A 26,235-nucleotide genomic window follows, 5' to 3' on the forward strand; every position below is an offset into this window, starting at 1 on the left:
ATTTGTATTGTATAATTTTCAGTTTGTATTCTATAATTTTCCATTTGTATTGTATAATTTTCCATTTGTATAATTGTATTATTTTCAATTTGTATTCTATAATTTTCATTTGCATTCTATAATTTTCAATTTGTTTTTATAATTTTCCATTTGTATTGTATAATTTTCAATTTGTATTCTATAATTTTCCATTTGTATTGTATAATTTTCATTTGTATTGTATAATTTTCCATTTGTAGTGTATGATTTTCTATTTGTATTCCATTATTTTCCATTTGCATTCCATTATTTTCCATTTGCATTCTATAATATTTCATTTGTATTGTATAATTTTCTATTTGTATTGTATAAATATTCATTTGTTTTGTATGACTTTCTATTTGTATTCTATAGTTTTCCATTTGTATTATTTAATTTTCGTTTGTATTATATAATTTTTCATTTGCATTGTATAAATTTCATTTGTATTTGATATTTTTTTTCATTTGTATTCTATAGTTTTCCATTTGTATTCTATAATTTTCCATTTGTATTGTATAATTTTTCAATGGTATTGCATAAGTTTCTATTTGTATGCTATAATTATACATCACAAATTAAAGATTATACGATGCAATTTGAAAATCACAGAATACAAATGAAAATTATAGAATATAAATGGAAAATATAGAATACAAATGAAATTACAGAATACAAATGGAAAATTAAACAATACAAATGAAATTTATACAACGCAAATGGAAAATTATAGAATACAATTGGAAAATTATACAACACAAATAAATATTTATACAGTACAAATGAAAAAGATCGAATATTGCAAGTTTGACATGCCATAGTTAAGTTGGTTGTAAATTTATATTACTATGGTTCAGGCTATACAGAGTTATTTCCCTTCACCTTTGTTTCATTGACGGAATTAAAAAGTTCCTTTGTGGTTGCGGGGTGTGGATACTTCATGCAATTATCTCTTTGTCTTGAATATAAAAAGGGAATGTGTACAGAGCTTGCCAATGAATCTATTTGCTCAGTCGATACATAGAAAATCCAATTTAATCTTGCTTATAAAGCATACAGAAAATTAAACGCGCGCCTCGCGACCTATGTCAATAGAATCCTCTGAATATCTCGTGTACCTCATTAAAAATGCACCGTATATTTAATATAGAAGCGACTGGTACGTCAACAGACAGCGGGGTGCGGGGGTCAGCCGATGTCAGCTGTCGGTAATTACAGGCCCTGGTCCCCCTCAGTAAGGGACCATTTCATAACCCGGACGATTGTTAAGAAAACATGTCAATTGAGCGGTTTTAAACAAGATATACGATACGGTGTTTGTGAATATGTTAATCCATTAATTGAACGTTGATCAGCGATTTCAACGATTTTGAAGTGCCGTGGTATATATGATACTTATTTTTGTATATTTATCTATATCTGAAATCTAAATGCGTCCTTTTAAAAAACAATGTCATATCAAATTTCACAAGAACGTTCCCTTCTCAACACACAAATTATAACGGAATATCCATTTCGTTTTTACGTTTTGAATTTATTGGACACGTAGTTACATGGTTCTTCAAAATAAAGTACATATCATAAAGAAATTTATTTCATTTAAACTAAAACATTTATTTATGATCTTTTTTTTTCATTTTTGTTTGTTTGTTTGTGCGCGCGTGTTTTTTTAAGTGTCATCAAATGTTATCAAAATGACACTTATACCGTGCCAGCCAAGAAAAAAAATAGTATTTGATAGACTAGCGTAACTTTTATTTAAAACTGATTTTTTTTTTTTTTTTTTTTTTTGCTGGTAAGGACATCAAGGTTTTTTATGACAGCTATACGTTGTGACACACAAAGTTTTGTGTTATCTGATTGTATCTCGTCAATGCATGAGTACCTGGAGAATGTTTTTCGAGTTGTCCAGAATTTAAAGTTCCCCGATCATCGATTGGAGTCCGCCCCGCCCTCCACTATTCACTCCAATACCACGACAGTCGGTAGAGGATCCCGCACTACCAACATGCTGTAGGGACTTTGTATGGTAAGTCACTAGATATTAGTGGATTAAAACAGTTAACGAACTATATTAATCATAATAAGCCAAGTAAAACATAATTGGGGGAAAAAATTCACAATTCAAAGGCTTTTAACCTCAAGACATTCAAATCTGAGAGAAATACGACCAGCGGGGATGGTCTTAAAATTTGATTTTTAGTGGCTTAAACATAAGCTCAATTTCTTTGGAATCGAATACTGTGTGGAACTTTCGCTGCTAATATTATTTTGATTTTTCGTCGATTTCTACCGATTTTGATTCTGATTAGACCTTTCTTTGATACTTGTTTAGACTTCTCTCAGCGCTCCCATTTGAATATTTTAATAAACACTTCTCTGGTTTCAATTGATTTGAATACTAGTATTGTATACTTTTAGGAGTTCCTTTTGATTTCTATTATATATATAGACTTCATTCTCATTGTATTTTAGTAATATTTATAAATAACTTAAATCATTCTGATGGATTCCATGGGACATTTATGGTTGGCGATTCATTTATTCCGCGTGTCTTGTTGTTTATGTAGATGTTTGGATCTAGGTTTGTACTCTAACCAAGAGGAAGCTTCCTGTCCATACTTTGTCTGTGACAAACACCTTGTCAGATCGTAGATAGAGATCAAATTAAAGCCGCGGCCTGTTTACGATTCCAGAGATTTAATAACTGTCTGTATCCCAGAAATAAACGAGCTCCCTCGATCAGTTGTCCCAGAGTTTTAATTTGGCCGCACAGTCTATCAACTCCGGGCAGGTGCCCGCGCGTTTTTACGATTGTAAAGAAAAATGTAACATAATATATACCTCTGTAAGAACCGCAATTGAAATTCCAGATCTGTCTCGATCGATTCCAGTCGAATTATTTTGCAAGCAAGTAGTTCATTGAAAAGCTGGCGATATTATCCCGTTAGCCTTTATCGACTTATGGATTTTGTTCCTTCTTTTCCCTGTCAGAGATCGCGCCAAGAGTCGCGCTCTTTTCTCAAAGTGAGAAAAGTAGCCTTAGCGTTTGGCGCTAAGGCGACGCATCGTAGTCTGCAAAGACACTTCACCAATTCGGGAAGAATAAAGCCGCAGAAGAAAGAAGTCCGGATAAAGAGGGATAAGGGTTAAGTGGTTGGGGTCCGATCTTTGTGTCCAAGGGTTTAGGGGGGATTGAAGCAATTAGAGGACGTGAATTAAATTCTGACAGAAGCTCTCTCTAGCAATGTCGGAATTCCATGGAAAAGACCTTTTAACTTGGATTGAATAACAAAATCATAAACAATCAGCGGCATCTCGTCAATCATATTTAAAGAATTTTATTTAATCTATATGATAATAATTATAGCGCCAAACAGAAGGCGATCTAGATAAGGTTAAAGTTTTGGCTTTATACTTGGTCAAGGTTCTTTTTATTGTGTTAGTAATTTGTCAACAATAATGGCAATAAATGATACTTGGAGAATGTTAGTTAGCGCGGATTATGTTCCTAGGAACTTTATCACGAGGTTTTCTGTGTCGTACTATAAATCCAGTGAAGTGTTGTGAGCAATTCCAAACAAATACTGCTAGAATCGGGGCAATAAACTTGACGTTATTTCAATATATCATTACATAATTCTCATGAATCAAACAAGATGCCGTCTTATCAAGAGTCAAACCCGCTACAAGTGTCTTGTCAACAGCAGTTAATCAGGAATCGGCACGTCCCGACAACCAGCATACAACAAGAATATCCTGATGGGGGGGGGGGGGGGGGGGGGTCGTTCTCCTTATTCACCGCGCACGGACGTCTCTCCACGACTGGAACCGACCAACCTCGGGTTTTAATCTGGCCCAACATCTTGGCTTCCTTACTGGGAAAATTCATGTTTTTTTTCCCCCTCTTAATTTTTTTTTCTCAAAATATCACCTTAGATATTAAATTGCATTTACTTTACTAACCCTAACTCAATTGCTGAATATGGTCTATTCATTCATTTGGTTAAAATTCTTCAGTTGCATTTTTCATTTTTATTTCAGTAATCTAACCGATATGAGTGATCGTTTAACCATGGAAGCATTGGAACAACACCAGCACGACGGTGTCCCCCGACAACGGAGGAGATCCTCCATCAAACCCGAGGGCTCCGAGAGCACCGCCCCGGGTCTGGTGGGTCCCAACTTTCGGCGAATGTCGCGGATAGAGCCGCGACCGAGCATACAGTACGGACTCTCGGGCAGACGACCGTCTCAAGCTTCCCGCAGAACTAGCATCTCCGGCACGTCACAGGGAACTAAGCATCACGTGATCCCAGTCCGACTACAGAATACCTACCGAATGCATCCCGAGTCTAAGGAGAAATTCAATGCCGGTCCGGTGGAGAAAATCATGACGAGCGTGCTGGAGTCGTACCTGGACGGTGAAGTGTATGAACACAAAATGTGCGCTAACCTAGCTCAGAATTTATCTGACGTCATCAAGTCACGTGTGAAAGACTTAGGTTTCCCGCGGTACAAGTTAGTGTGCAATGTGTTGATTGGAGAAAACTCTAGCCAGGCCGTGATGATGACCAGTCGCTGTCTGTGGAACAGCGACACCGACAATTTTGCGCAGGCGCGGTTCAGCAAGGGCAAGCTGTTTGCCATAGCAACAGTGTTTGCGACCTATTTTGAGTGACCTCATTTTCTTTGAAACCCTTCAGTGCAATGGAACAGCGATACATTTAGCTCAATTAATTTGATATCATTGACTTTCTTTTTATTTATAATTATTTATCAGGAGTGTGATGTTTGTGATAATGTGATAACAAATATAATAAACTATACAGATTTTATTTTCAATATTCTTTAAATTATAAATAATGGTCAAACAATCCATTTCCCAGAGATGAAATAAAATGTCCAAACAAACACAAACTCACAGACTTATCTGACAGCACTCGCACTCTGAGTGAATGTTTGTAAGAATGCATAGCACAGTTACTGGTATGTAAAAGTGAACAACTGCCTGACAGTGTAGAAATCTTTGTTCATAAAATATACACTCTGCTTTTACAGAGAACACTGTTTTTATACAACATAAATCCATAATTTGACTCTCACTAACAATACTAAAATCTACCAATCCCTGTTTACTGGTACACCGACACCCACCCTTAATGTTCAGTCCAAACTGTGACTGTCACACAGAGGCAAAATCTACCAATCTGAACCATCACCGCACCATCTAGATCAGCAAAATCTACCAATCTGAACCATCACCGCACCATCTAGTTCAGCAAAATCTACCAATCTGAACCATCATCGCACCATCTAGTTCAGCAATCAGAACACACCCAGCTTAAAACACCGAGATCAAAAGTTTGAGGAAGCGACCCTTGAGTTTCTTTGCATATTTCCAATAAAGTATGATTAAAAAACCTAAAAGAAAGAAAGTGACGAGGGCTGATAGTCCGAGGTCGTCATGTCACAGCTCATCTGACACCGTTTTCTCTTTGTTTTCCTCTGAAGGACTGTGGATTTTCTCCATCACTCTTTTCATGGTCTCCACAACTAGATAAGAAAGAAAGATGAGAATAGTTTAGAAATATTTACTTGACATATTTACAATGCATAAAATCAAGGATGTATATACTATATACATCCCTGATAAAATTAAGGGGAGCATTTTCTTTGAAATTGTTCAATACATTTATACTTTAAAAAGAGAATTTTATTACTCATTCAAGTTCTTCTGTTTTTACAAAAGTGAAAAATTGCAGAAATTTGAATGTTAAGCATTATATATGTGTATGATAGTTGGTATAATAGTGAATATTTTCTCCTTATTTTGGGCTTACTCTTCCACACTACTTTAACTCGCAAGACAGTGAGTGTGTTGGTTTAATTTGGGTGGATTGCTGACGGAGTATAAATAGCTGTAATTGTTTGGACACTTTATCAAGTTTTAATATCTGAGTATAACTAGCAGTAATTGTTTGGACACTTTATCAAAATTATCCTCCGACAATCATAATTCCATTGAAAGACATAAAGAAACACTAAATTTAAAGGCACAATAAAGCCATAATTGCAGGAAAACGTGGTTTGGCCCAGATTTTTTTCATCAAGTTTTTCAATACAAATTCATCAGGCAAGAAGAAAGAAAACAGCCATCAATATTAATGACAAAAAGAAAGAAAGGTGTGTTGAGCTACTTTGCAATTCAGTGGCATACTAAAACACAATAAAGCAGCCATATTGCTGTTCTTAAATGTAGATAAAAACATGGGCCAAAGTTTGTTACTAAAACAAGCACCCAGCTCAAGAGGGCTGTATATTTCTGTGTCAATGAAAGAAAAATACAATACATTAACAGAAAATCAATACGAAATATAAGAGAATAAATCGTCTGTCATCAACAAAGACGTCTGAAATTCATTTGATACTGATTGTCTCTGGGGCATCTTAATAAGACCCATAGGGAGGACTGGGACCATCAAAAGGGGATATCATTAAACCCTCTCATCAAAAGGTTTAAAGACCAGGGACAGGGCAGCTAGCAATCAGCGATCTACCTGTATACATATATCCTATACCTGAGAGGCTGAAGATTTCAACACATTAGATATCTACCTGTGAATCAACACCCTCTACCTGTATACCTATATAAACTTGTGAGGCTGTTGATTCCCACACATCATAGGAAACTGTATACACTTAACTAATCAACTGGAAGAATTTAAGCTGCAAACTGGATGCATAAATATCCATAATTGATAGCCCCACCGCTGAGTCCTGTATTGTTAGTGTTACTGCTACGCGTCACCTCTTTTAAACTTTATTGACATCTGTAACTAAAAGTGACAGCTGGGGCTTAGAGCCTGGAAAGGATTAGTCTTTTCTTTCTATGAAATACTTTTTATGAAAGAAAAAGTCCCCAATCTTTAGCTACTTTTTCTACATCCTGCTAATACTAAGTTGATGAAAGTTTACAAAACACCCAAGTCATGATCAAGATTTTGATTCAACACCAAACGATGTATTTAAATTGTCAAACTGTGCTTCCCTACCTCCTTGACTTACAGACCACCAATGTAACCAAGACAGGTGAAAAAACTACGGTACTGGTAACATTCTTGAATTTCATAATTTCAATACCTTACACTACCACATCAATCTACTTTTAACAATTATAGCACTGAGAGATCATTGTAAAATATTTTAAACCAATATCCAGAACCACTCAACATTGATTTAAAACTTGATATGAGCACCCGTCTTAACAACAAATAAAGCACAACTGCCTGGTGAGAAAACAACATTAACAAATAAGACAACTTGCTGTAATCTGGTGAAAATACAACATTGACAACAAATAGAGCACAACCTGCTGAATGTCTGATAAGAATACAACTTTGACAACAAATAAAGACAACTTGATGTAGTCTGGTGAAAATACAACCTTGACAACAAATAAACACAACTTGCTGTAGTCTGGTGAAGATACACCATTGACGACAACTAAACACAATTTGCTGTAGTCTAGTGAAAATACAACATTGACAACAAATAAATACAACTTGCTGTAGTCTGGCAAAAATACAGCATTGACAACAAATAGAGCACAACTTGCTGTAGTCTGGTATATTACAACCTTGACAACAAATAAACACAACTTGCTGTAGTCTGGTGAAAATACAACACTGACAACAACAAGAAATACAACCTTGACAACAAATAAACACAACTTGCTGTAGTCTGGTTAAAATACAACATTGTCAAAAAAAAAATACAACCTCGACAACAAAAAAACAAAATTTGCTGTAGTCTGGCAAAAATACAGCATTGACAACAAATAGAGCACAACTTGCTGTAGTCTGGTATAATACAACCTTGACAATAAATAAACACAATTTGCTGTAGTCTGGTGAAAATACAACCTTGACAACAAATAAAGCACAATTTGCTTTAGTCTGGTATAATACAACATTGATAACAAATAAACACAACTTGCTGTAGTCTGGTGAGAATACAACACTGACAGCAAATAAACACAACTTGCTGTAGTCTGGTATAATACAACATTGACAACAAATTAAGCCAAACTTACTGAGGTCAGGTGAGAAGTAGTAGTACTTGTATTCGTCATGGCCACCGACATTGTAAAACTCCTTCCTGACTGTTCCCTCTGGGTCTGGAATTAGTAATAAAGAACTTAAGTATAAAACTCCTTCCTGACTGTTCCCTCTGGGTCTGGAATTAGTAATTAAGAACTTATATATAAAAATTCCTCCCTGACTGTTCCCTCTGGGTCTGGAATTAGTAATAAAAAACTTAAGTATAAAACTCCTTCCTGACTGTTCCCTCTGGGTCTGGAATTAGTAATAAAGAACTTAAGTATAAATTTTGCAGGTTACAAAGAACTTATAAGTATAAATATTGTAAGACACAAATAACTCAAGTCTTAACATCCTAAGTCCCAAAGAACTCAAATCTTAACATATTGGGTGTACTTAATTTTACTAAAAGGTGTACAGGTGTACACTTTTGTAAATCAAGTTCAGTGGTGTACCCTTTTGGTGTACACCAGGTGTACACTTTTGTACACCAGGTCAGAGGTATGTGTTGTTGGGTGTAACACTGAAACCAATATGGTGGTTAATGTTATGACAACAAATTTGACAAATACTTTGGAGTAATATAACAGATTAGAAGTTGCATATAAGTTGTCTTTTGTATGAAAGCCCTTAACATTTGAAATATTTTTATTTTATTTTATTTATATTAGGAAAAAGCCATAGATTGTCGCTGATCATCATATCTTCTATAAAAACTGCATCCTTGTCCGTCATATCTATCAATAACTTCTCTACACCACACCATTTAACATGATACACAGTACAAAATGTTGACACTGGTGTACACCCAGTTAAGCTACATGTAAATCAAGTACGCCTGTCAAGTCACAAAGAACTCAAGTCTGAATATTTTAATTATCATAGAATCTAAACAATATAAGAATAGTAAAGCTCAAATCTAAACATTTTACAAGTTAGAATTCTAAACAACTCAAATCTAAATATTGTAAACCAATAGAACTCATATCTTAACATTGTCAGTCAATAGAATCCAAATCTACACATACATGTAAGTCTACAGAATTCAAATTTAAGCATTGTTATTTAAAAAAAAATACTCATACCTTCACTTTGTAAATCAATAAAACTCATATATATAAATAAACATCATAACATTGTTACAATATTTGTTAAATCACAATTAGCCACTTATTCAGAGCTGTTCTAGATGGAAATAATTCTCCAATGATATTTTATGATTAAACACTGGGGAATGTAGCATTCCTACGATAACACGGTGTTACCTAGGGGAATGTAGCATTCTTATGATAACATTGCGTTACCTAGGAAGAGAATTCTGGGAATGTAGCCTCCATCTGGAACATACTGGTCCCCCTTCGGTTCCTCGTCATCCTAAAACAGAAATCAAATTCTGTTCATTTAATCTTTAATAAGTCTTTGTAAAGATGTTTAGCCTGTATCTTAGACTTAAATGAGTCTTCTGTGTCTGAAATGTTTCATATATTCCAACAGAGATATCTTAAGGATGTACAGCAGAAATATATCATACAACAGATATTTCTGGTTATTAAACTTATTATAAATAAGTCTTCTTTTTGCAAATATATCTTTCAAATTGCACATTAAATTTAAAATTTAGAATTCACAGTTAAAGAAGCTATAAGTAATGTAATGTAGGAGTTTGCTTTATGAAAGTAACTACAAATCTAGTATTAGATCTATTTACTAAATAGTGTCGTTCCTTCAAATAATATTAAGAATTTCAGTGCAAAGGGAAATAACCTTATTTAAATGCTCTACGAAAGAAACTTTAACTCAAATAAGCCTTTTCTTTGATTAATTAAGAATATTGAGTAAACCTGGGGGGGGGGGGGGGGGGGTTAAACCTACCTCTGTATGAACCATGATGAAGTTCTTACTGAGTTCTTTGATGTCCTTAGAGTCTGCAAACTGAGGCTTTAAGGCTGTTACAAAAATCACAAGAGTTGGTTTAGTATTATACAGATACATCACAAAGAACAGAGCTGAGATTGTGGGTAATGAGATATTTGTTGTTACCTTTGCATGCCCCACACCAGGTCTTGTGAATGACCAGCATCAGAGGTTTGTTCCTGCAAGATCAATTCATCACAATCAACTGATAGCAGCAGCAAAGTCATTCAACTGTTTGTGATAGAGTCTTTGTGGTGCTTTATTTTGGCGGTATACTTTGTTTACTGGTACAATGTATATATACTTCAGACTTACTGTTCCTTGGCTGCCTGTAATCCATCTTCAAATGTCTTCCATTCAATATCATCACCCCATCCTTTAATATATAACACATCATGCTAGGAAAAAAAGACTTGAAAAAGCATGTTATACTTTATAAAATCTTCAAATAGTTGAAATACTTCAAATTCTAAACAAATTTTCAAATAATTGAAACTCAGAACAAGTGCATTAGTTATGTGTAACACATGAGCAATTCAATTTTATTTCATTATAGTAGAATCAGTGTGCGGATCAAGAATATCACTGATGGTTCTTCCGCTATTAAAGTAAACGGGCATCAATTTTCCTCTAGAGACTTGACATTATCAATTAACCTGTGTTTTAACTCTTTAGAATCTCTATATTTGTGGGAACAATAAATGGATTCCCATGATAGAAATCTTGGTACTGGTACTTTTTTTCTAAAGTAAAAATTTTACAAATTAATATAGGCCTACTTGTCTATTTAAAATTTGTATCATTCATTGAGGGAAAATATTCATTTTACTTTTTATAAAGTGACAATTTTGCTAATAAATACAGCCATAATTCAGGATTTGGCATTTTATTTCCAAATTTTTCTGAGGGTGGCCCCCATATCCCCCCCCCCCCCCCCCCCAGCAGGATGGGGAAACTCCTATCCCCTCGTCACTCTGCGACTCGGCAAGCAACCTTTTGCTGCTGGGCTACTAATTCACAGATAGGGCTAGTAATAGATTAAATTTAATGGTAGCCCTGCAGGCAACTATGGTATTTAAGTTAGTATCTACCCCTGACAAACAGAATAAATATTCATTTTGCAGTTTTATTTTACCAATTAAGTGGCTATTTTTATTATTGTAATAAGAAATCCTAGTTAATATCCCTTTCAAATTTTTGAATTCTTAGTGCAATAAGGTCCAATTAATACAGCTCCCTATACTATAGCGGTACTCGGCGGTGGTAGTGGAGAAAACTAAAGTGCAATAACACACTTGTGGATTTTTTTTGCCTCAATAGATTCTAGTCCCTATTTTATTGATAAAAAAGGGTTACTAAAGGAGAACCAAAGCCTCTTTAACTCAATTAAAAAAGTTAATAAGTTCTTGTCGAGTGCTTTAATGAATTATTTCATGTTTCAATCAGCTATTTAGATAATTAAAAATTGATACGTATTTAACTTGTAAACCTACCTCTAGCTAAATCATTACCAAACACACAAGAAAACAATAGCGGGATAAAAGCACACGTAAAAACAGCTAGAGGTGTCATTCTTTCCTATCTCCTCGTGTGAAAATGAAAATAGCTGGATAATGCCGATCCCGAGGTAATTGATTAGAAGTAAAGCTAAACGTGCAGTTTTACCATATCATTCTTTAAATCACATGCAAAGATTCGATTTTTTACAGAAGGTCATATACATTTGACAAATTGGACGAATGTGTGTAATTTAGAGAAGGCCAGATTACATTAGATCGGGGTCGTGGGTCACAAAATTAAAAACCTTCAAAATCGAAACACATGTTGCTGATTTTAGATTATGATATTCATTTGACCATAAATCTACAAGCGTCTTAAGATGGCAGATGGTTTTGACGACGACTTATTTAATGTGTTTGATGGAGCTGAAACCAAACAGCAACAGAGTACACCAAAAGGGAAAGACGTCCCGAAATCGGATATTGCGAGGTACAGAAATTTGATTTGAAAATATTGATCTATTTGGCTAATTGGGACAAGCTAGTTAGTTAAGCTAGATTCTAACTAAACAGCCACTTCAATTTGTTGCTGTATTACATCTTTTAAATGTAGGTTTTCTCTGATTTACTTTAGAAAACTTTTTAAAAAATGTTTTTTTTTCTTGAGATATAAAGTGAAACCAAGATCTCTGTTGTATATCATAATGGTATGGCTTTTGTTACTGCAGAAACAGAGAGAAGTTAGTTTATAAACTTCGTTAAGATCTTTTTTTCTAAAAATTGTCCAGATACATTTAGCGTGATGAGTAACAATTACATTGAGGAAATGACCAAAGCTATTGATCCATACTTAATTATCAGTTTAAAATTACCCAACTCTTTACTGACTGGGCTACTTGCGCCCAACCAGTTCTTGCCGAGTACCATTTCTTGCCAGTGCATTGATACGTCATTTTATCAACACATAAATTATATACGAAAATGATGTAACAATGCACTGGTGAGAAATTGTACTCGGCAAAAACTGGTTGGTCACAAGCCAGTAAAGGATTAACCCAATCGCTAGTATTAATTACAGTACTACGAACTTGACAGTATTAAACCTATATGAATTTTATCTCATACAACTTCATAAATGTACATGTAAAGTAAGCATTATTGCTATATTTTTCTTTCACCTTGGTAAAAGGACAGAGGAACTGCTGCAGAGTATTGTAAGTAATAAGCGAGCGGCCGAGGAAAATGAAGAGGAAGAAGAACACCAACCAAAAAAACAGAAAGCGGAGGACACAGGGTAGGTCAAGAACCATAACTCTGTCAAGACATTCTATCACCGACAGCTTTCTTCTATGTGGACCATATCTATTTATCTGTTTATTTCACATTAACATTGATTTAGTGAAAAGGTTGTAATTTCTGTGTAACTGTTTTGTAGACAGACAGAAATCATGTCCAGAATCCAGGTTCACAGAGTGGAGACGGTGGAGGCCTGCCTACACGAGGTCTGTATGAGGGCTATGGTTTTCAGCATTTATGTTGGACAAGATGTCAGCTGTTATTTTAACAGGTGGTGGTTCTTGTGCTTATAAAAAGATAATTGTTAGCATTAATTCGGGGTTAGTTTTTTTGTTGTCAGACTTTGCATTGAAGTTATATAATTATAATTTCACGTCTTGTTGCTATGAATTTTTGTGATTTTTTAAAATTCTTCTCATGGTCAAATTATAAACTCTTTTACATTACAGAACAATACATAGCATTATGATTCAAAAAATAAACCTTGCATCATTTCATGGTTGTTCCTTTTATTTTTTACTGAAATCTATGAACTTCTGTTACAGGTGGCTATCCCCCCAGAGGCAGAGTTTGTTCCCCTGAAGCCTATGACGGAGAAACCAGCCAAGGAGTACCCATTTATTCTGGATCCTTTCCAGAAAGAGGCTCTGCTGTGTCTGGAGAACAACCAGTCTGTCCTTGTGTCGGCCCACACATCAGCCGGCAAAACAGTGGTGGCTGTGTAAGTATATACATAATATACACATGATGTAGATATACATATTCAATTCAATTCAATTTCTTTATTAACCAATTAAGGGCCCTCAAGGGGCAACATGAAGACTGTTGACATACAACATCCAATGAACATAAAACATTCAATAAACATATATCTAATGTATAATCTAATCTAATGTATACAGTCGGGAAAACCGTGCTGGCTGTACATATACATTATATATTATACATGATTTAGATTTTTTGTACATATACATATATCTAATGTATAATCTAATCTAATGCATGCAGTCAAGAACACGGTGCTGGTGTGTAAGTACATATACATAACATACACATGATTTAGATTTTCTGTACATATACTTATATTTAATATAAACAGACAGGAAAACCACAGTTGCTGTGTAAGTACATGTATATACATAATGGAGGTCTCTGTGCAGTCACTGCAGTGTTTATAAACTTTACATATTGTTTAGTACCAGACAAGTGTCTAATCAGAAGTTAGGCGTGGATTTTGAACCTTGACATTTGTTGACCTTTAGGTACGCTATAGCGATGTCTCTGAGGGACAAACAGCGGGTCATCTACACGTCCCCCATCAAAGCACTCAGTAACCAGAAATACCGGGAGCTGTACGAAGAGTTCCAGGATGTAGGTCTGATGACGGGAGACGTAACAATAAATCCCACCGCCAGCTGTCTTGTTATGACAACAGAGGTCAGTTAACACTGTAAAGTGTGTCTTGTCATATTGATAACTTGAAAGTAAGAAACAGATATTCAAATTTTATATTGTAATGTTCATCTGAAAGAAAATATGGTCCCTTTAACTTGTAACTGACATTTTAATTTTGACCTCATGGACAGATTCTGCGGAGCATGCTGTACAGGGGATCAGAGATTATGAGGGAGGTGGGCTGGGTCATATTCGATGAGATCCACTACATGCGAGATAAAGGTAAGACCTGATTCAGGGAGTCAGGTGAGAGAAAGGTAAGACCTGATTCAGTGAGTCAGGTGAGAGAAAGATAAGACATGATTCAGTGAGTCAGGAGAAAGAAAGATAAGACCTGATTCAGGGAGTCAGGTGAGAGAAAGGTAAGACCTGATTCAGGGAGTCAGGTGAGAGAAAGGTAAGACCTGATTCAGTGAGTCAGGTGAGAGAAAGGTAAGACCTGATTCAGGGAGTCAGGAGAAAGAAAGATAAGACCTGATTCAGGGAGTCAGGTGAGAGAAAGGTAAGACCTGATTCAGGGAGTCAGGTGAGAGAAAGGTAAGACCTGATTCAGTGAGTCAGGAGAGAGAAAGGTAAGACCTGATCCAGGGAGTCAGGAGAAAGAAAGATAAGACCTGATTCAGGGAGTCAGGTGAGAGAAAGGTAAGACCTGATTTAGGGAGTCAGGTGAGATAAAGAGGTTAAACCTGATTCAGTGAGTCAGGTGAGAGAAAGATAAGACCTGATCCAGGGAGTCAGGAGAAAGAAAGATAAGACCTGATCCAGGGAGTCAGGTGAGAGAAAGGTAAGACCTGATCCAGGGAGTCAGGAGAAAGAAAGATAAGACCTGATTCAGGGAGTCAGGTGAGAGAAAGGTAAGACCTGATTTAGGGAGTCAGGTGAGATAAAGAGGTTAAACCTGATTCAGGGAGTCAGGTGAGATAAAGAGGTTTAACCTGATTCAGTGAGTCAGGTGAGAGAAAGATAAGACCTGATTCAGTGAGTCAGGAGAAAGAAAGGTAAGACCTGATTCAGGGAGTCAGGTGAGAGAAAGGTAAGACCTGATTCAGGGAGTCAGGTGAGAGAAAGGTATGACCTGATTCAGGGAGTCAGGAGAGAGAAAGAGGTTAAACCTGATTATGTGAATCAGGAGAGAGAAAGGTAAGACATGATTCAGTGAGTATGGAGAAAGAAAGGTAAGACCTGATTCAGTGAGTCAGGTGAGAGAAAGATGAGACCTGATTCAGGGAGTCAGGTGAGAGAAAGGTAAGACCTGATTTATTGGGTCAGGCATCTTATAGTCAATGGTGTACTTATAAAGTGAGGCCTCAAGTCTAAAGTCAAAACATTATTACAGACTCTCTTTTGATATTAAGGTCATCACATTGAATCTAAAAAAAAAATATTGAGTATGTGCTATGTGCTTGTAATGTATTCTATGTGTCCTCTGCAACACAAGTTATTTTTTGTATTGTTTGTGACTTTCTTTGTGGACAGAGAGAGGTGTGGTGTGGGAGGAGACCATCATTCTACTTCCTGATAACGTCCATTACGTCTTCCTGTCGGCCACCATCCCTAATGCCAGACAATTCGCCGAGTGGATCTGCCATCTCCACCATCAGGTCAGCTTTAATTCACTCGTCTTTTGCCTGTTCATGTTACAATGCTAATGACTCAAATTTATATCATCAATAATAGAATCAGTTCACTGAAAAATACAAATCTGTCTTTGCCATTGAATTTATACATAAGAAAAGCCACACAATATTTTTTTGAAAATTAAAAAGAAGATCAGCTAACAAAATTTTTTGAAAATTAAAAAGAAGATCAGCTAACAAAAACATGATGAATGGGATGATGCTCCTCATTGACATTTTGTTTCTTGCAATTATTTGAGGACCTGTATAATGAATATTTAACACATTCTGGTAATTCTGTAAAATTTGTTGGTTATTTTTTCATCTGACATGCAGTAATGTATGGTACTGTATGCAGTAATGATCCTTTGTTTTATATATATTGTATAATGTTATAACATTTTATTTGTAATCATGTTTCACTTAATATCATCCTTTGGTATTTTGTAATCTCATTCACTTGACCTGTTGTCCTGTAACCTTTGACCTGTTTTGTTTACAGCCCTGTCATGTGGTATACACAGACTATCGACCCACTCCTTTACAACATTACATCTTCCCAGCGGGGAGTAACGGGATTTATATGGTGGTTGATGAAAACGTAAGTGTATCTAGAATAGTATGGAGTTATATTGTGGTCAACGGAAATGTAGTGTATATAAAGAAGTATGGGTTCATATGGTCGTAGATAAAAAGTGACTATCTAGAATGGCATGGACAACTTTCACTGAAATATAGAAGATAAGAATTCTTGAACAAGCTTAATTTAAAGTTTTGAAATGATTGAAGAAATGTACATTGTTTATGTATCACTGTATGACAGATATATGATGTAGTAAATCTTGTTTACCTGTGTTAATTACCTGTGTTAATTAGGGAGAATTCCGGGAGGAAAACTTCAGCACTGCCATGTCTGTGTTGAGGGACGCTGGTGGGGCTGCCAAGGGGGATCAGAGGGGCCGCAGAGGGGGGTTTAAAGGTCAGTTCAGTTTGCAGCCAGAAATACTTGTAATAAAATTTAAACAGGAAAACTACAGTGGAACCTATTTATATTTACCGGGGTATTTCATTTTTTGCTAGCTGCTGAATCCAACTGTTTTAACATTGTGAAGATGATAATGGAGAGGAACTTTGCCCCAGTGATTGTGTTTAGCTTCAGTAAGAAGGACTGTGAAGCCTATGCCTTACAGATGTCTAAACTGAACTTTAACTCAGAGGAAGAAAAAGCTCTGGTGGATGAAGTGTTCAATAATGCTATAGACAACCTGTCTGACGATGACAAAAAACTACCACAGGTAAATCCTGCATACAGGACTCAAAATATTAACCAATGCAGTCATGGAAAATCACAATGAATTAAACAGTACTTATATTGTCACACTGAGAGATAGGTAAACTAAAGGCTACAAGTAAACAATATCTCACTACCCAGGTAAAAAAAATCATAGGAAATTTGTAAAAGCCTTAGGAAATCAGCAAAGAGACAGACAACAAGTCATGATCTTGTAGATAAGAATTAACTGCAGTTAATTTGCAAAACATATTTTGTCACATTGAATTAGAAAACGATCATAGATGCCACGACTGCACAGATTGTTGAGTAAAGCCTACCTCTAAAGAACTCTATCACACTTAGCCTCCCTTGTTTTACACTCGCTGTTAATTTCAGGTGGAGCATGTTCTCCCCTTACTGAGGAAGGGCATCGGAGTCCATCACTCAGGACTGCTGCCTCTGTTAAAGGAGACCATTGAAATTCTGTTCTCTGAGGGACTTATAAAGGTAATGTGTAACAATCCACTAAAGTTTTTGACATTGTGTTTTAAGAATTACGTATTCTTTTAAACATTTGTTGAACATTTGTATTTTGAATTGCATTTTTTGAATGAGAAAGCTTATGATACTCAGAGAGGTCTCCAACAGTGATCCTCTTACATACTCATACCAGTACTTCAAAGTCTTTTTTGACTTTATTTCAGGCCCTTTTCGCTACAGAGACGTTTTCTATGGGACTTAACATGCCGGCAAGGACTGTTCTCTTTACAGCTGCTCGAAAGTTTGATGGCAAAGATTTTAGATGGGTAAATTTGTAAAGTTGTGAAATAAAAAAAAACAAGACTAGTCTATAAGACCTGTTAGAGAAAGAAAGCAAACACTTTCTATACATACTGAGTTTCCAGTGTTGGAACTTTTACATATTGCAGCATGTTGGCACAATTTTTGCGTGTGATGAATCTAAGGCCACAATGCAGGTCCTAGATGTGCATCAATTAATTAACTGGTTGCTGTTTATAACATTTAGGTGACGTCAGGTGAATACATACAGATGAGTGGACGAGCCGGTCGCCGTGGTATCGATGACAGAGGAATCGTCATACTGATGGTGGACGAAAAGATCAGTCCGTCAGTCGGGAAACAAATTGTCAAGGTAAGATACCAGGATCTACTAACATGAAATGTAACCACTCACAGACTACATGTATACAGAGACATTCTAATTGTATTACAATAGAAGGGTTTAATCATGCTCTAATTCCTTCTGCTGCAGGGCCAAGCTGACCCTTTGAACTCGGCGTTCCACTTGACCTACAACATGGTCCTCAATCTATTACGAGTGGAGGAAATCAACCCAGAGTATATGTTGGAGCGGTCCTTTTATCAATTCCAGAACTACGCCTCCATACCGGAACTGTGTGAGAGTAAGTGGTTCAGAGTGATGGGATAATGACGTACATGTAACTGTGGGATGGGAATATTGGTAGGCTTGGAGAGGGGACTGGTATTGTGGGCATAAGTTTTAGTGAAATTCAAATAAAAAATAGGTAGATTAAACAAACATGGTTAAGAAATATTTTTGTGTGGAACTGTGGATAAATATAAAGTAGGTGTCAGTAGTTTAGTTTTTTGGAGTGAAGGAGTCTGGGAGTGTGTCCATTTGATGTGTGTCAGTTCATGACTGGGCATTATTGTAGAGCTCAAAGACACAGAAGAGAAGTACAATAAACTAACAGTAGAAAACGAGGACAGCGTGGCCTCCTATTACAAAATCAGACAACAGCTGGACAACCTGGGCAAGGAATTGCTGACCTTCATACAGAAACCACAGTACATCCTGCCCTTCCTACAGCCCGGGCGTCTTGTACAGGTAAGTCTATTGGTCAAGTACAGAAATCACAGTACATCCTGCCCTTCCTACAGCCTGGGCGTCTTGTACAGGTAAGTCTATTAGTCAAGTACAGAAACCACAGTACATCCTGCCCTTCCTACAGCCTGGGCGTCTTGTACAGGTAAGTCTATTGGTTAAATACAGAAACCACAGTACATCCTGCCCTTCCTACAGCCCGGGCGTCTTGTACAGGTAAGTCTATTGGTCAAATACAGAAATCACAGTACATCCTGCCCTTCCTACAGCCTGGGCGTCTTGTACAGGTAAGTCTATTGGTCAAGTACAGAAATCACAGTACATCCTGCCCTTCCTACAGCCCGGGCGTCTTGTACAGGTAAGTCTATTGGTCAAGTACAGAAATCACAGTACATCCTGCCCTTCCTACAGCACGGGCGTCTTGTACAGGTAAGTCTATTGGTCAAGTACAGAAATCACAGTACATCCTGCCCTTCCTACAGCACGGGCGTCTTGTACAGTTTAGTCTATTGGTCAAGTACAGAAATCACAGTACATCCTGTCCTTCCTACAGCCTGGGCATCTAGTACAGGTAAGTCTAAATGGTCAAATACAGAAATCACAGTACATCCTGCCCTTCCTACAGACCGGACGTCTTGTACAGTTTAGTCTAGTATTGGAATACAGGTACCTTAGTACATCCTGCCTTTCCTACAAATCTGTGCAAGAGCTAGGACAATTGTTATCTAACTTTTGTAGATAAACTTGTGAATCTCTTTCAGGTGAAAAATGAAAAAGATGATTTTGGGTGGGGAGCAGTCATTAACTTTCAGAAGAAAGCAAATCAGAGCAAAGTAAGTTTTATCTGCGTAGCTCTTATTTTTTTATGTACACGTCAATAGAAGAAAAAAAGGAATTAGCAGATGTACTGATAACTTTGATCTTTTTCAGACACCCTCAGGGGCAGAATCCTCCTATGTGGTAGAAGTATTGCTGAACTTGTCGCGGGAAACATCCCGAAGTAAAGACGTCAACACTATAAAACCGTGCCCTAAAGGTGAAAAGGGAGAGATGCAGGTAAGACTTCCAGACTACACTGATTTTTTTAATCTTTACTCGCTGTTGAAGCAAGTTTTATGATCTGATTTCATGCTTCAACCAACAGGTTGTTCCAGTTCTTGTCCATTTGATCCAAGCCATCAGTGCAGTAAGGTTATACATCCCCAGTGACCTCCGACCCCCAGATAATCGTCAGAGTGTACTCAAATCAATACAGGTGTGTGCAGTGGATATACAGAAAAACAGATAAAGATGCTTAAATTTTTTTTTTAAAATAAGAAGTTTTATTATATTAAGGGAGAGATTGTCTGTGATTAATTTTTTTATTCAAATATATTTGACAAGTTACCAGTTTATATAGGGAAAATTTTGTTAATATAGGAAGTTGAGAAACGTTTTCCTGATGGAATTCCCCTACTGGATCCAATAGAGGATATGGGAATTAAGGAGAAAGGTCTCAAGGACATTGTCAAGGTAGCCATCTTGCTTTGCAATTTGCATTTTCAAGTCATGTAACATAATAGGGTTCTTATTGCAATATACTGTAAATTCCTAATTAAACACATAAAATCGCGAAAGGCACATATCGCGGATTTTAAAATCTTGCTATTATTTTTTTGCCAGATGTAAACTAAAGAAACAATGCTAAAAATCTGGTGTTCACAATTTCATATTCTCGCGATTTGATGCATAACAGTTGAATCGCGGAATTAAGTACTCACCAAAAATAAGAAATCTACAGTATTCTGATATAGAGCAATCATTTGTTTGATGTCATTTTAATTGAGAACTGATTTTACAGAAAACCGAGGCATTTGAACACAGAATGTACTCCCATCCTCTTCACAAAGACAGCAACTTGGAGAATCTGTATACACAGTACCAGAGTAAAGCCCAGGTAAATACAGGTCACACCGTACCAGAGTAAAGCCCAGGTAAACACAGGTCACATAGTACCAGAGTAAAGCCCAGGTAAATACAGGTCACACAGTACCAGAGTAAAGCCCAGGTAAATACAGGTCACATAGTACCAGAGTAAAGCCCAGGTAAATACAGGTCACACAGTACCAGAGTAAAGCCCAGGTAAATAAAGGTCACACAGTACCAGAGTAAAGCCCAGGTAAACACAGGTCACACAGTACCAGAGTAAAGCCCAGGTAAACACAGGTCAAGCAGTAACAGAGTAAAAACCAGGTAAACACAGGTCAACCAGTACCAGAGTAAAAACCAGGTAAACACAGGTCAACCAGTACCAGAGTAAAAACCAGGTAAATACAGGTCACACAGTACCAGAGTAAAACCCAGGTAAACACAGGTCACACAGTACCAGAGTAAAGCCCAGGTAAATACAGGTCACACAGTACCAGAGTAAAGCCCAGGTAAACACAGGTCAAGCAGTAACAGAGTAAAAACCAGGTAAACACAGGTCAACCAGTACCAGAGTAAAAACCAGGTAAACACAGGTCAACCAGTACCAGAGTAAAAACCAGGTAAATACAGGTCAACCAGTACCAGAGTAAAACCCAGGTAAATACAGGTCACACAGTACCAGAGTAAAGCCCAGGTAAACACAGGTCAACCAGTACCAGAGTAAAAACCAGGTAAACACAGGTCAACCAGTACCAGAGTAAAGCCCAGGTAAATACAGGTCACACAGTACCACAGTAAAGCCCAGGTAAACACAGGTCACACAGTACCAGAGTAAAACCCAGGTAAATACAGGTCACACAGTACCAGAGTAAAGCCCAGGTAAATACAGGTCACACAGTACCAGAGTAAAGCCCAGGTAAATACAGGTCACACAGTACCAGAGTAAAGCCCAGGTAAACACAGGTCACACAGTACCAGAGTAAAACCAAGGTAAACACAGGTCACACAGTACCAGAGTAAAGCCCAGGTAAATACAGGTCACACAGTACCAGAGTAAAGCCCAGGTAAATACAGGTCACACAGTACCAGAGTAAAGCCCAGGTAAACACAGGTCACACAGTACCAGAGTAAAACCCAGGTAAACACAGGTCACACAGTACCACAGTAAAGCCCAGGTAAACACAGGTCAACCAGTACCAGAGTAAAACCCAGGTAAATACAGGTCACACAGTACCAGAGTAAAGCCCAGGTAAATACAGGTCACACAGTACCAGAGTAAAGCCCAGGTAAATACAGGTCACACAGTACCAGAGTAAAGCCCAGGTAAACACAGGTCACACAGTACCAGAGTAAAGCCCAGGTAAACACAGGTCACACAGTACCACAGTAAAGCCCAGGTAAACACATGTCAACCAGTACCAGAGTAAAACCCAGGTAAATACAGGTCACACAGTACCAGAGTAAAGCCCAGGTAAATACAGGTCACACAGTACCAGAGTAAAGCCCAGGTAAATACAGGTCACACAGTACCAGAGTAAAGCCCAGGTAAACACAGGTCACACAGTACCACAGTAAAGCCCAGGTAAACACAGGTCAACCAGTACCAGAGTAAAGCCCAGGTAAATACAGGTCACACAGTACCAGAGTAAAGCCCAGGTAAATACAGGTCACACAGTACCAGAGTAAAGCCCAGGTAAATACAGGTCACACAGTACCAGAGTAAAGCCCAGGTAAATACAGGTCACACAGTACCAGAGTAAAGCCCAGGTAAACACAGGTCACACAGTACCACAGTAAAGCCCAGGTAAACACAGGTCAACCAGTACCAGAGTAAAACCCAGGTAAATACAGGTCACACAGTACCAGAGTAAAACCCAGGTAAATACAGGTCACACAGTACTACAGTAAAGCCCAGGTAAACACAGGTCACACAGTACCAGAGTAAAACCCAGGTAAACACAGGTCAACCAGTACCAGAGTAAAAACCAGGTAAACACAGGTCAACCAGTACCAGAGTAAAAACCAGGTAAACACAGGTCAACCAGTACCAGAGTAAAACCCAGGTAAACACAGGTCACACAGTACCAGAGTAAAGCCCAGGTAAATACAGGTCACACAGTACCAGAGTAAAGCCCAGGTAAACACAGGTCACACAGTACCAGAGTAAAGCCCAGGTAAATACAGGTCAACCAGTACCAGAGTAAAACCCAGGTAAATACAGGTCACACAGTACCAGAGTAAAGCCCAGGTAAATACAGGTCACACAGTACCAGAGTAAAGCCCAGGTAAACACAGGTCACACAGTACCAGAGTAAAAACCAGGTAAACACAGGTCAACCAGTACCAGAGTAAAAACCAGGTAAACACAGGTCAACCAGTACCAGAGTAAAAAACAGGTAAACACAGGTCAACCAGTACCAGAGTAAAGCCCAGGTAAATACAGGTCACACAGTACCACAGTAAAGCCCAGGTAAACACAGGACTGATTAAATATCTCATCAACCTTATAATTATGCTTTCTGTATACATAGCCCTGGTAAATAAAACCTTTCATCAAAGTGGTACATTCTTAAACTAGAGGAATATTGTTGTATGAAGTTTCTGTAAAATGTCATAATAAAAAAGCATGCGAGTGAAAAAAACCCAACATTAAGCCTATAATTGGCTAAGATATTCACCTATATACTTGTAGGTTGGAAATGAGATCAGGGCAATTAAATCAGAACTCAAGAAAAAGAAGTCACTGCTGCAAATGGATGAGTTAAAATGTCGTAAGAGAGTGCTGCGTCGGATGGGATACTGCACTGCCTCGGATGTGATAGAACTTAAGGGCAGAGTGGCGTGTGAAATCAGCAGGTCAGAACAGATAGTTACCATAGTGAAGGCAACCAATTGTAATTTAGATTAGCTGAGAATGTTACTTGTATACAGATTGATCATTAGCATTGTAATGTTGTTAGTGTAGATTATGTATTAAGCGATCCAGAGAATGAATACATGGACATGAAACCAGTTGCATATTGTATCAATCTTATTCAAAATAGAACTTCCATCCCTCCTCAATTTTGATATGTCCACTTCCACGCAACATATCGAAAACCAGGGAGGGAATGGAAGTTCTAATTCTAATTACATTGATATTGTACATGGTTACTTTGTTATGTGTGCTCAAAAGAGTCCTGTAATTATAATCAATGTCTGTCTGTCTGTAGTGGGGATGAGCTGCTATTAACGGAACTGTTATTCAACGGAGTGTTCAACGACCTGACCCACCAGCAGTGCTGCGCCCTGGTGTCGTGTTTCGTGTTCCAGGAGAATGCGGGCTCAGAAACGCCGAAGCTGACCGAGGAGCTCTCAGGACCCCTCAGGATCATGCAGGTAAGTTTATACACTATACAGATAGTCACAATCAAGTCAGTAACAATTTACAGGTATGTACATGACTACCAGTACATGAAGATTATCTCTGACCAAGGATCATGCAGGTACTAACCTTATACACATGTAGATAATGCATACAGTAAGGATATCATTATCATGCCACAAAAACCATCTTTAACAAAATTAAAATCATTTATTGAGGGAGATCCAAACACACATACTGTAGATTGCACTTGATGCTCTTAAGACTTTTCCAAACCATTTATCTAAAGTTGGGTGAACATTTGTTCCTGAAAAATAATTGAAAGTTGGAAGACGTGACTATAGAATGAATGTCAAATGAAAATTCTTCTAATAATGATAATTTTTAATTGAATAGGATACAGCTCGCCGAATAGCACGGGTCAGTATTGAGGCCAAGCTAGAGATGAATGAGGAAGACTACGTCTCCACGTTTAAACCTCACATGATGGACGTCGTCAATGCTTGGTGTAACGGTGCCACCTTCTCACAGATCTGCAAAATGACCAACATATTTGAGGGTAAGATTTCATGTTTTTACGTTCTGTAGAATCAGTTATATTCAAGGGGGAAAATTTTCATGGTCTAAAGAAAAAAGTACCAATTTGTGTGGATGCAAAAGTTATTTATTTCACGTAAATAATTATATGTCAAGTACAAATGTTCTGTCAGTATCGGGGGATAGATATATGAATAAGAGGTACCCAAAATGGATATTGAGTCCCTTCCACCCTAATGAATCTTCAGCCTGTGCGAGGGAAGATGTTGGCCAGTGCAAGTTTAATTTGTCTTATTTCTAGGTTATGCTTTATGTACTAGCACACTTTTGTACAGACAGTTGTAAACAATCTCTCCATAAATAGATAAACTACAAGAATCACAAAAAATATATAGTACAGTAAAACATGCTTATAACAAAGGAAGAGAATATGAATGGTTTTGATTCATTGTAAATTTAACCCATTACATTCAACAATTGGTTAATACATCTTAACACTAAAGAGAAAGGCAAGGACTGCACCGTCAGCATGAGTTCATTATAAGCTTGTTCGCTGTAACCGTGTTTAACTGAATGGCATATTACAGGGAGCACTATCCACTGAAAGCTTTTATTTCATTATATGTCAGTGTACATTCACTGTAACGATGTTTCTCTCTTTGTTATAATACAGGTAGCATCATCCGCTGTATGAGGCGACTGGAAGAGACTCTCCGTCAGTTGATGCAGGCTGCTAAAGCCATTGGAAATTCCGAGCTTGAAAACAAATTTGCTGAAGGTAACAGAGTATGCTGATATAGATTTGTTTTTATTATGATCACTGTAGTAAATTATAGTAATTTCAGGTTTTTTTTGTATTTGTTAAGTTAATATTCTAGCAGCAAATGAGAAAAGGACATATCCTTTCTTGACAATTACCATTATGTATATTCTTTCTCCAATTCATAAAGCAGAAAAAAACATCCTAATAAGTAACTAGTGATATGAAATCTAGGACAAGTAAGACCCTCAGTATTCGGTCACTCTCTTTACAGGAATACGAAGCATCAAAAGAGACATTGTATTTGCTGCCAGTTTGTACCTGTAGTGAATCAGTCAGCGTTGAATGGAACCTTGACAGCTATCAAAGCAACATGAACTTTTGGCTCTCTAGTTTCACTGATATAAGACATTTTTTGTTTTGTTTTATGAAATATGTACATATTTTTATCATTTCATAAACCTGTACATTGTACATAAGTGTTATGTACAAGATCCTCATTAAAGTGACTCACCTCTTTCTGTTTTCAGTCTTCATGACAAGTCAGTAATATTGGGTGGATGAGTGAAAATGTGGTACCTTCGATTCCACAAAGTGCTTAAATTCACAATTTGTACACTATAAAT

At 37.1% G+C, this 26,235-nt stretch overlaps 3 protein-coding genes across 3 annotated transcripts; 2 read left to right on the top strand and 1 right to left on the bottom strand.

Annotated features, from left to right (window-relative positions):
* The first annotated feature begins 1,886 nt into the window (after positions 1–1,886).
* LOC105343681 (dynein light chain Tctex-type protein 2B) lies at positions 1,887–4,856 on the top strand. The gene is made up of 2 exons (XM_034459202.2): positions 1,887–2,047; positions 4,063–4,856. Exon 2 carries the CDS (start codon positions 4,076–4,078, stop codon positions 4,697–4,699), a length of 624 nt encoding a protein of 207 aa, XP_034315093.2. The 5' UTR covers positions 1,887–2,047; positions 4,063–4,075; the 3' UTR covers positions 4,700–4,856.
* Positions 4,839–11,730, bottom strand: LOC105343685 (thioredoxin domain-containing protein 12). Its single transcript, XM_066066637.1, has 7 exons — positions 11,528–11,730; positions 10,350–10,410; positions 10,161–10,213; positions 9,993–10,066; positions 9,425–9,494; positions 8,114–8,197; positions 4,839–5,574 (listed from the first exon to the last, which is right to left on the bottom strand). The coding sequence occupies exons 1-7, from the start codon at positions 11,604–11,606 to the stop codon at positions 5,489–5,491; spliced, it is 507 nt and encodes a 168-aa protein (XP_065922709.1). The 5' UTR covers positions 11,607–11,730; the 3' UTR covers positions 4,839–5,488.
* An 82-nt stretch (positions 11,731–11,812) lies between these two features.
* LOC105341233 (exosome RNA helicase MTR4) lies at positions 11,813–26,131 on the top strand. The gene is made up of 25 exons (XM_066066625.1): positions 11,813–12,023; positions 12,723–12,827; positions 12,969–13,035; positions 13,375–13,550; positions 14,092–14,266; positions 14,416–14,506; positions 15,761–15,885; positions 16,403–16,501; positions 16,777–16,879; positions 16,981–17,195; positions 17,570–17,680; positions 17,878–17,979; positions 18,201–18,326; positions 18,447–18,597; positions 18,871–19,043; positions 19,802–19,873; positions 19,971–20,096; positions 20,185–20,295; positions 20,460–20,552; positions 20,881–20,976; positions 23,641–23,804; positions 24,161–24,326; positions 24,709–24,871; positions 25,523–25,627; positions 25,884–26,131. Exons 1-25 carry the CDS (start codon positions 11,914–11,916, stop codon positions 25,934–25,936), a joined length of 3,078 nt encoding a protein of 1,025 aa, XP_065922697.1. The 5' UTR covers positions 11,813–11,913; the 3' UTR covers positions 25,937–26,131.
* Positions 26,132–26,235: the final 104 nt, after the last annotated feature.

This window comes from Magallana gigas, chromosome 7 (genome assembly GCF_963853765.1).
Source record: "Magallana gigas chromosome 7, xbMagGiga1.1, whole genome shotgun sequence".
In the NCBI taxonomy this organism is placed as follows: domain Eukaryota; kingdom Metazoa; phylum Mollusca; class Bivalvia; order Ostreida; family Ostreidae; genus Magallana; species Magallana gigas.

Coding starts and splice junctions, on each gene's coding strand:
- LOC105343681 (XM_034459202.2), top strand. CDS start 4,076: ATGAGTGATCGTTTAACCATGGAAGCATTGGAACAACACCAGCACGAC.
- LOC105343685 (XM_066066637.1), bottom strand. CDS start 11,606: ATGACACCTCTAGCTGTTTTTACGTGTGCTTTTATCCCGCTATTGTTT. Junction 9,495..9,992: donor TCATCATGGTTCATACAGAG/GTAGGTTTAACC, acceptor TTTCTGTTTTAG/GATGACGAGGAACCGAAGGG. Junction 8,198..9,424: donor TCCCAGAATTCTCTTCCTAG/GTAACGCAATGT, acceptor TACTAATTCCAG/ACCCAGAGGGAACAGTCAGG.
- LOC105341233 (XM_066066625.1), top strand. CDS start 11,914: ATGGCAGATGGTTTTGACGACGACTTATTTAATGTGTTTGATGGAGCT. Junction 12,024..12,722: donor CCGAAATCGGATATTGCGAG/GTACAGAAATTT, acceptor CCTTGGTAAAAG/GACAGAGGAACTGCTGCAGA. Junction 25,628..25,883: donor TGAAAACAAATTTGCTGAAG/GTAACAGAGTAT, acceptor CTCTCTTTACAG/GAATACGAAGCATCAAAAGA.